Source organism: Limanda limanda, chromosome 5 (assembly GCF_963576545.1).
Source record: "Limanda limanda chromosome 5, fLimLim1.1, whole genome shotgun sequence".
Lineage (NCBI taxonomy): Eukaryota > Metazoa > Chordata > Actinopteri > Pleuronectiformes > Pleuronectidae > Limanda > Limanda limanda.
In genome coordinates, this window is record NC_083640.1 from 5,534,747 (window position 1) to 5,545,867 (window position 11,121).

Consider the following 11,121-nt stretch of genomic DNA (forward strand, 5'->3'; position numbering starts at 1 on the left):
CATCATGTGAAAAACTGGACATTGTTCGGGTGATTAAGGGTGTTGAAGACGTGATCAACACAAAACTGGAAGAATACAAATATCTCTTATCAGCAGAAAACTCTTTTAATACACCTAAGATGTCAACTTGTAAAGAAAATTAGATTTGAAAGTATTTGGTGATAAGGGCTGTAAACAAAACTGTGATTTTAACTGCAGAATTTATACATCATGTCCTGCCTCCTGCATGCTTGCTGTTGTTGTGAACGCGTCTGACTCACACAATCTCCTGCCGAGTTCTTCATTCTTTTAAGGCAAACTCAGGAAAATGTCTGAATCCAATTTTGGAGTTAATACCCAAAAAACAGCTCAATCGAACCAGGGAACAGCTTTGTTATCGTTTCTATGGTGTGATATTCTGTATGTGTGTCACTGACGACCATGTTTCTGAAGAATTGCTCACGGATCAAACGTCAAACTTCCTGACCTTGTTTTTCAGGCGTGAACTCATGATAGAGCAACTATGACTTCATCGGCTGTACATGGATGACACAAGCCGGCGTTTCTGCAGAATTCGACACACAAAGCAGTGACGCAGAAGAAATCCATAGCTCTCTGTTTTTCAGCACAAAGTTCAGAGTCCCTTCTCTGTCAAAGATGTGGTCAACAACTTCCTTCCGCCAAAATGTGAGTATTAATTCACAAGACATTTTTCATCCTATGTCAAACTGTGTCATGAAAATAACACAGCTGTCAAAGTGGGTCTTTTCCTGGTTTGAAAAAAAGCAACAACTGATCAATAAAACAATCATTGGGACTAAAATCAAAGTCGACTCAAGCACTAAAACACAAGATCAAATTGAGTCCAGATGAAAACTGTGCTATATACAAGCTCCAGACTCACAGAGTGATTTCTCTGTGTGTGGCAGGCAAGTCATTATATCAAGAGCAAGTGGGCCTGGAATCCATACAGTGTAGTGAAAGCCTTAGGCTTGATATATGTGTCCACTGTGGATTAAACCTCATTTAAAAATATCCCTGTTGTCAATGATACCATCATTTTAAATAGACGCATGACACAAAGATAACTCAGTGAGTGTTGGAGAACAAAGGTCCACCTAGTACCACTGCTTTACTTTCTGTGTATTCTAGCTGTAGTTTAAAATACAACCAGGGATTTAAAAGCTGTTTTCAAACCTTTTTAGTCCAGACTTAATAAAGCATACATTACAGGGCTGATCTTCATATTTGTATTATGAAGTATTTGAAAAGGGGGTGAAAACTACAAAGGTGGAAGGCAAACAGACACAATGAACCATTAAATGTATATGTGCATATGTGCATGCCTTTGGGTGTATATATAAAAAGCACAATCCCCTGGATGTCAGAACAAAATACCAAAGTGTTTTATAATAGGGGCTGCTGCTGAGGCGGCTGGAAGAACATTTCTATGTATGGGAACATGGGTTAGGTCGAGCTGTAATAAATATTAATATAAAACTGATGTCTATTCATAAACCCTCTAGAAAGGTGTGACATGATGGATGGTGACAGACGTGATGGGATAAGGTCACCTCCACAGTGAAGTATAAAGGGAATGGGCAAAAGTCTCACAAAAACAAGCCTGGCTGGAGACCCCTGTATTTATAGACATGCTAACATACACACACACACACACACACACACACACACACACACACACACACACACACACACACACACACACACACACACACACACACACACACACACACACACACACACACACACACACACACACACACACACACACACACACACACACACACACACACACACACACACACACACACACACACACACACTTACTAGACAGATATAGGAGAACAATATTAGCTTGGAGGAATATTTACAATTGCCCTTTTTTTGGCTAAAACCTACATCAATTGAATTTTTGGGCCACGAGGGATCAGTAAAAATGAGTTAAAAAACATAACCTTTTAGGCTCGATAGATGTTCACAGATTTGTTACTTAGTTACACGTGGAAAATACCATCAATTTTTTATCGTATAGTATTTCAATTTAATCAGAATTACTTGAAAAGTACTATAGTCACAATAAAAATGTTCACATACACAATGTTGATATCTGCACTGGTTTCAGAATCTCCGTGGTTACTACTACTGTGGAACTGCACAGGCGAATCAGCAGTGGCTTTGTGCCCTCTCATCTCCAGACTTCAATTCACTACTTCAAAAAAGTGGCAGAGATGCGGAAGACCTGCCCTCATAATCACAGAGTGGATCTGCCCGTCTCCCTCGGTGACCCAGAGACGGCTACGCTCTCGTAAACGCTGGAGGCCTCTGCCTGCTGCAGACTCTCTCGACCTCTCAGAAAGCCACAGCAGCCGACGGTGCTAAGACCAAGAGCTCTGTTTCTACTTATGACCAGTCATGGCCTCCTTCTGACAAAACAACACCAGGGGAAACAGGGTGGAGTCACCCACGGAGGGAGAGGCTGGAGGTCTAAATTAATCCCACATGTTCCCCCCGAGAGGAGACTCTCCAGGCAGCCTCAGCCCATGCAACTGGGAGGAGGGTGGAGGAGTACAGCAAACTGCAGAGAGCACCTCGCTGCACTTTTCCCGCACTTTTCGCCCACACACTGCTGTGCACTCAATCCACATGGATCCATTTAGCTCAACTATGGCATCACAAGGCACAATTAACTTTGTTGGCAAGAAGCAGAGCTCCACAAATTCAGAGTTTCAGAGAAACCAGAGGGATATTTAAATAGACACGGAGAAAGGAGCGAGTCGCAGGAGAAAAAAAAAAAGCGACTAAACGTTTCTCCAGGTCCAAAGATGTGGAGGACAAATGACACATTCAGAGTTTGGTGGAAAGAGAACAGGCTTCTGTTATAAAGCACTGATTTCTGTTAAAGCTCATTATTTACTGGAGAATCATGCAAGATCATGATTCTTAATCACCTGATGTTGCAGATTAGGGTGTGTGTGATTTTATAAATGTATAATAAGTCATCTGATAAAGAAGGGATACAATGCAAACTGATGATGAACTTGTGAAAACGAACAGTGACATTTACTTGATCCCAGAACAAACTGTTGCTCTTACATAGAGTCAGATAGGCGTATTACCGACCAGATATGGGGACTAAAATGATAGAGTTACCAAACAAGGACAACGTGCCTCAACATGATGCTTAATGACAATTTATTTTGGCACCAGTGTGTATTTTTGTGGAATGTAGTGTAGTCGCTTGCCCTGCCCAGCAATGTATAGTTCAGTTGCAGGGAGGATCTGTCAGCATTATCTCAACCTGGCTGGGATGGGAAGAGATTAGACGACCTGATCTTTATCTCTGCGTCTCCTTTACTCATCCATTCTGATAGACTGCTTTGACTTTGCTCAACCAGCAGCCTGCTGCTCATTTGAAACCTTGAAGGATGGAACACAAGCTCAGGATTACTTGTCTCCCGTGTTTTAAATTTGTCTTTATGAGCCACTAATTATACCACAGGCTGACACAAGCAGGAGAGGTGATATTTCACACCAGACGTAATTCTATTAGTGAGATAACAATAACCGACAAATGAAATGGACCACTTTATTTTTCTGCAGCTCCCATTGGAATCATTCAGAGATATTGAATGGACTCCTGGCCTGATGAGAAAAACAACTCCACCACAGCTTGACTCTGAGAAGGCACAACAGCTGGACATACCATGCCTCGACAGACAAACTGATATATGGTAGTTCCCTTCTATGGCTCACAGAACTGGTTTGTGTGTGCGTGTGTGTGTGTGCGTATGTGCGTGTGTGTGTGTATTTACATATATTAGCTGTTTGGCATTGGTTAGCACAAAAAATAGGCCCATTCAGGTCTCTTCAGAACCACACTCTGTTGGTTCGTGATTAGATCAAGACGTTTGTCAGGAGCTCACATTTGATCCCATTACTGTCAAACTGTGACTAAAAATACACGAGTGATAGAGTCTGGATTCAGACCCTTGAGTTACAACACCGTAAATTCACCTCCTTTCTTCACCGTTTCCTCCTGCACGCTCCACCCAGGCACCACCCCTCACCTCAACCAAACAGAGCAGGTCCAGAACGGGATAGATATAAATTAAGACCAGATAAAGCTGCTAGAAGAAAAGCTGCAGGATCCAGTCATCAAAATCCTTTCAATTCATCTTGATGAGGACAGAAACGTTGCACTAATTCACCAAAGTCATTGCTATTCATCCTCTGGGGACTATTAATGTCTGTATGTAAGTTTCATAGCAATCCATCCAAATATTTCTGTATAATTCAGAGTCACGGATTCATCAAATATTTGACAAACCAATCCAAAGAGCCAGGCCACTAGCACTAGTCATTAACAAAGCTTTGTGTTGTGGATATACTGTGAAAAACCGAGTCAAAATCAAAATCCTTTTCGAGGACAAACATATTGGAAGTTGTTGATTTTAGATTTGACCGTGAGTGCAACCTTTGATTACAACACTGCACTCTACCTGGGATGAGTGCAAAGTAATTCATCTGCACCGACCTTTCCATTTAGGTACTGAGCTGGAGTTATCTGAAGGACTGCTAAGTCCTCAGAGCACTAGAGTGTGGGTTGGAAGGCTATTTTCTGGGAGAACCGAGCTGAGCCTGAGAGAAAATTAGCCGAGCCCGACACAAACTGACAGGCAATCTGTTTTTGTGTCCGACCCGAGTCTGCCGTTTTCCTCAAAGAAGCTTTAAAACTTTGTAGATAGCCTAGCCAATGTGACTGAACCCAACCTGAACCTGAAATCGTTTCAGAATGTTTGTCTTAACCCGGCCTGTCTTGTTGAGTCCCTACAGGCTCAGGCTGGGTCCACATCCACATTCTACACAGCACCACTCAGGACCCGCTAGATCTACCAGTGGCATATGTGTTATTGTCTGAGTTCTGTATATACACCATATAAAACACCAGTCAGCTGCAACTTTAAAACCTGATACCTGTTTTAATGCTGTGGCTGATCGGTGTAAAGGGAAACAGCAGAACACTTTGGGATTTAAATAGAAAGACCTGAGATTGAAGCTGTGTGATGGTATCAAAGACAGAGAGAACTTAAAGGTCTCTATTGATGAAACTGGGGGATGGGACACAAGGAAAGGACTATTCGAAACTTCCCCGTTAATAGAGTCAGTCCCTCCGAGTTAACCACCACTACACGATGTGGCTGCTCTGTCAGCTTAGACACTGTGAAGCAGCAGAGTGTCGGTCAATGAGTAATAATACCACGGGTTGGAACCAAGCCCTGTGGCAAACCATAACATATAATAAGAAAGAACATTAACCATAAACCACCAAACAGGCTAAGAATATTCTAGCATAAAGCAATAAGACACTTAAGAAAAAAAAAGCTAAAGGTCAATTTATAATTCCTGCCTTATCTTCTGAATTAGCCCAAGCTGAAATAAGGTTCCTGCTTTCATTATTTCCTGCCCTCTTGAGTACTTTCTGAGAGCAGAAAGGACACAACCCTGAACTGTGATTGTCAGTCGCCAGACCTTCGCTCCACGGTGCTGATGGATGACCGAGGCCCAAAGAGGGAATTACATCGTTATCTAATCGGACAAAGCAAGGAACGCCGCACCTAGCTGCTGCTGGTTTTATCCTAAGTGAGAGGAAAAAAGGAGATATCTGTATAAACCAGCTGACTGCACCACATGGATTTGGTGAAGGGGGATGTCTTAGCTCTGATGGGCTTGTACATCTATCGACTACTTTTGTCTTTTCTTCAAAATGATCAAAGTGTGATCCTGTGTGACATGAGGACAGGATAGCTCCTTTTCCACCTCATCGGAGGAGCTGAAACCTAAAGCAGTGACAGCGTGGCCACAGAATATTTCTGTGAATGGTTCTGATGGAAAAATGGGTCGGACATGTTGAAGACAATCTTTTTGTAAAGCTTACTTGGAGATTAAAGTTGTGCAAGCATGTCAGTGAGTCCTTTTCACTAAATGCACATGAAAAGGGCAAGATTCTCGTGTTTCTAGATTTGTAAGATGCTTTTTCACAAGTGCAAACAATTAATGAGTTGTTTGGGTAAATCAATAACATACGAGTTAGTAATTCCCCCCTCCTGAGAAATGCTCTGCAATTACATCATCTCAAACTTAAGCCATATCCTTGAACACACATTTAAATAAACAAACTAAAACCAAATCAGTCCCAGTGCCATTTGAGCAATATTTAAAACAGGCAGCAAAGACGGCCTGGCCCCCGCACTGAGCATAAACAGGACAAGTTAAACCAACAATTCATTGAAGTATAGTCAAACACAGGACGCCTCGAAGCCACTAACGTCACACAGGAGGAAGGAAACCTGCCTCTAATGGACACTAATACCAAGCAGTGAGCCATAAATAATTACAGGCTTGTTAACCGAAGCCCTTGACAAGAAGACGACAGCAGCTCAGCATACATAATCATACGCAGGAGGCGGATAAGGATCAATGAACCAACATTCAATTAACTTTTTAGACCCTTAATTAAATAAAAGGGGAAAACCGTGATGTTACAGGAAAGAGAATGTATGCGGCTAAAAGGTTCAACATTAGAATCTCACAGAAAATAGAGGAAAACTGACATATTTGACGTTGAGCCAGCAATGTTGTAACAATAGGAAGTGTACGGTAACCAAGTTTGCTAGCACTGTCTTTTATTCAGACATTTCTGTTGAACTTTAACCATCTATGTTTCTTCAGCATGTATATGTCAAGCTAGTTAAAATGTGCATTAACTGTGTTATCATCTATGAATAAAGTAGGTGGCTCACCAAGCAGAATAAGTATAAGTGGTAGTATGCCTTCTCTTCCTTTTTATAAAATATTTTATTTCAAGAAAACAGCTTGGCTAATGCTAGCTAATGTTAGCTCACATTAGCCAACGAAATTTGTATCCCTCATTTTACTATTAATACTCAAAATGAGATGTATACAGCTGAATCCACTGTGGAACTCATGATATAATATAAATACTTTAAATTATGACTTAAATAAGGAGGGTGAAGAACCTTTCTTTAGTGTTGTAGTTTTACTCTAAGTGCGCCATGTCTCTCTCTGTATCTTATCTTAGATTCCAAGAAGAAGGCTACACTGCTACTATACTTCTAGGATGTACTTGGTACTATACTCCTGTACTGGTATTGGGTTTAGGGGCATATGGACATTACAGAGGAGGCCTGGATGAGCAGGGGGGAATAGAGAGTGAAATCAGGTTGAATTAATTGGATTTTGTTGGGAAAAAAACTAAAGGTTTGCTGGTGCTATTGAGCAACTTTATTAAAATTCCACTTGGATCCTTTGTTATTTGATGTTCCCCCAAACATTGTTAATGACAGATGTACATTTTGAGGGAGACAGATTGTGGGTGTTTAGTTTTTTTTAATGCCTGAAGTGGGGCATGTCTGAACTACTGTCACACTGTAAACATTTTGTTCCAGGTTCCCTCAAACATTTTACAATAAAACAGCTGCTCTGTGATGAATCATGTAAAGTGGCTCCGTATGAAACCATTTACCATATAGGTGCCACCATATCTAGAACCCACTGAATGGGAACATTTTTAACAGTGTATCGTGATTGAGTTTCAACCCCTCTTCCCATCTGTTCACAGCTTGTCACTCTCTCCACTAACACGCTGGAAATTCTGAATGGAGCACAAATACAAAACAAAGCATGCTTTAGGATATGAATGAAGACTGATTCCATGGATCCGACGTGAAAAGGAGGAAACAGATGTGGAAGCTGGAGATTAGATTCCTGTCAGGCTCTATCTCGTGCACAGCTCTGCTCTCATTCTGGTCAAATGCCGCCGTGCACTCTGATTATTTAGCCGGCACAAACACAAAACTGCTGAGCACGTAGGTCTTGTCCAGATGATCGGTGGATCGATGCATATATCTAGCCATGCGCACCCTGAAGTGTGGACTATTAAGCTTGCATCAAATGAGAGCAGGTTACTCATTTGGCATATGGTCAAGGGCAGTGATTAAGCCATTCTGAGCAGCGCCGCACTAAAAGGTAGAAGAAAGCTTCTTTAATGCAGCCATACGGCACAGGGACAGACTTATATATATAGTCAGTGCTCTAAGTTATTGATCCAGATATGACTGGGACTATATTGTGATTGCTAAACCAGGACTAGAGACGTATCTTCAGTATTTCTCTATGATGAGTGATGAGTGGTCATGCTGTGTGTACATAAATAATTCTGTACTAATGCGACCTAATTCAATCTCTGTGGAGAAACACAAACTGTCAGACATCCGCAAGCCAAACCCAACCCTGTGTGTGTGTGTGTGTGTGTGTGTGTGTGTGTGTGTGTGTGTGTGTATGTGTGTGTGTGTGAGTGTGTGTAGTGCTGACCCCAGGTCTCATCCTCCGTTGCCCACATGACACCAAGTGGCCTGTTCTGTTGACAGCAGTGAGACCTTTAACACACTGCAGCCTGGGAATAAAAAAAGATTTGTGTCCCCGACGCTCTGCTGTACATGAGAGCACATGAGGTAGTGATCTAGCTCTTTAGTTTTACTCCTGCATGTCTGCATCCAAACCACACTGGCAATATGAATATTAAAATTGCTGCTACTGTTGCACTCAGTGCATGTTATACTGATTAAGAGACGTAACACAAAAGGTCTATAACTGTTCTGTGGCTAGTGGCGTTTATGTGCAGCTCTGCAGCAGCAGCAGCCTGAGACTGGGTCCAAGATAATGGATGGAATGGATGTGCGTTTGATGATGAGGAGGATTGTCCTAGTTTGGACGTGCACTGCTCCCCGGGGGGGTTCCATTACACACAGCTCAATCCTCTGGGCCTTTTTTTTAAGAGGAAATGGAAGAGGAGCAGACTAAAGTCTTAATCCTCACCCTCTAACCATCTGCTGAGGGGGTGAACCTTAAAGTGTAGAGTGAACTCACACTAATAATTCAATAGATATTTATAAGCAACCTTTGTGACTGAATCTCTGATCCCAAATGTATACATTCATTGATTCACAAATCAGGATTTGTTTAAGCAACGCCCCGGACAGTACACTGAGAAATGCTGGGATTTTTAAAGATACATCCTACTGGCGCATCCCACAAAACACCATATGTTTCACTCGGTCGCGGTCACTGACCTGAGAGTGAGAGTGCAGAGCCGCTCATAGTGCAGCCAGAGCATTTCTCTATATCTTCATGCATTCGTCCATGTGGGCCAGATTTAGCATTAAATACATCTTGCTTACATTTTACTATTGAGATAAAAAAAATGTCATGCAGATGTGGACAAAAAGCAATTTGTAGCCAGAAAATTCACACACAACATAAGATCATCAAGAGCTCGTAACATACGACATGTAAAGAAGAAAATGCCTTAGAAAATAGATGGTGCGATTTTGGTGAATCATCACTGCGTCCAACATGTCTCTCCCATTGGTCACTGTGACATATGGTCTTTTAAAGCACTGTCAAACATCCAATCATCAGAGGGCGAGGAATCACTGCTGCAGTTTGATCCCTCTGCAGACAGGGACTCTATCCAGGAGGAAGAGTGAGTGATCTATGCTTCTTACAGTAGCTCGTCTACATCACACGTCATTCATAGAGATTTTCCGCCTCCCCCCCCCCTTCTGTGTCCTTGTCATGACGTAGATTACACTGCTAATCTGCTCACCTGGGGGCGGGTCAGCTCTGGAGGAGAATGAATGTGAGGATGATGATTCACTCTCTGCTGTCATCCACAGCGTCACCACCTCTGCATTTATGTCCCATTATTATCTCCCTCTATTATCAGGTGGAGTGAGTTGGGGGCCTGTGGTGAGAGCTTCCCTATTTGGGGGGGGTCCTTGGCAGGGATTGAGACCCTTTAGCTGATAAAACTGTGTGACTGTGTAATCATCAGCTGCTGAGGATGGAGCACTATCACCAGCTCATCTCCACACTTGAGCTGAAAGGAAATCTGCTGAGGGAGAGAGGGAGGGAGGACCTGTTGTTCTCGGGTCAGGAGACCACACATGGGGTGGGGTGGGGTGGGGTGGATTGTGTGAGTCATAGCTTTGGGACCCCCTGCAGGACCCCACTCTCCCAACAACCCCTCACCTAGAGTAACTAGTGCCTCTTGCATGTGTGGTGTGTGACACTGTAACGATCCCAAATGAGTGGGAATCAAACACAGCCGCCTACACAAACACACACAACACACACACACAGCCGCCTGCTGGCCCAACGCAACCATTTTAATTGTACCAACAACTGCCTGCAGCGTCTCATCTTGAATGGAAAGTGAGCATCTAACAGGCCCAGGAGCTGTGCTTGCTTCTTTATAAACTCACACACCGGAAGTTTGACCCTGCAGGTTTAATCCCTAGAACGATCTGCATGGGGTGGGGGGCTGCAGAGGAGAGGCTGCTCTTTGCAAAGACCCCCAGATCCCAACTGGATGAGACCCACTCCTGTGAAAACAACACTTACTCCAGTTCAGTGACTGAATCCACCCATGCAAACTTCAGATCCACTCCTATGTGTGTGTGTGTGTGTGTGTGTGTGTGTGTGTGTGTGTGTGTGTGTGTGTGTGTGTGTGTGTGTGTGTGTGTGTGTGTAATCTGGAGACACAACCCTATGCATGCACATGATAACGGGGAGAAGAGGAAAAAAAACTTACGTGAAAACGAAAAATAAAGTGGTGGACCCAACGAGCAGTGTGGCAGCAGTGGACACCGGGATGTATTTGGTGGGTTTAAATCTCTTTCCAGCGCTGGTGGGCATTCTGTAATTTCCACATTCCTCTATTAATTAATCCGATTGGAGGCGCATGTAGGAAGAAAAATTAAAAAGAGGTCCAGGTCCGGTGTGGAAGGGCTTTTTCTTGCGGGTGTGAACGATACAAGCAGTCCGTGGTGGGTTGCTACCGATGAAGCCGCATAGATCCTCAGAGAGAGAGAGAGAGAGAGAGAGGCAGGAACACACAGGGGCTGGAGCTCGCTCTCTCTTTCTCTCTCTCTCTCTCTCTCTCTCTCTGGAAGCCTGGAGATCCCACCCTCACGGTCCAACCCACTGCTGAGGTCACTGAACCGCTCGAAAAGGTGGAGCCTCGATTCCCTGGAAACCCTG

At 43.2% G+C, this 11,121-nt stretch overlaps 1 protein-coding gene across 1 annotated transcript in view; it reads right to left on the reverse strand.

The window, feature by feature from the left end:
• zdhhc8b (zinc finger DHHC-type palmitoyltransferase 8b) overlaps positions 1-10,776 on the reverse strand; it is a 65,223-nt gene extending 54,447 nt beyond the window's left edge. Inside the window, exon 1 of the mRNA XM_061072152.1 lies at positions 10,673-10,776. Coding sequence (XP_060928135.1) covers positions 10,673-10,776 — 104 coding nt within the window. The remainder of the gene's footprint in view (positions 1-10,672) is intronic.
• Positions 10,777-11,121: the final 345 nt, after the last annotated feature.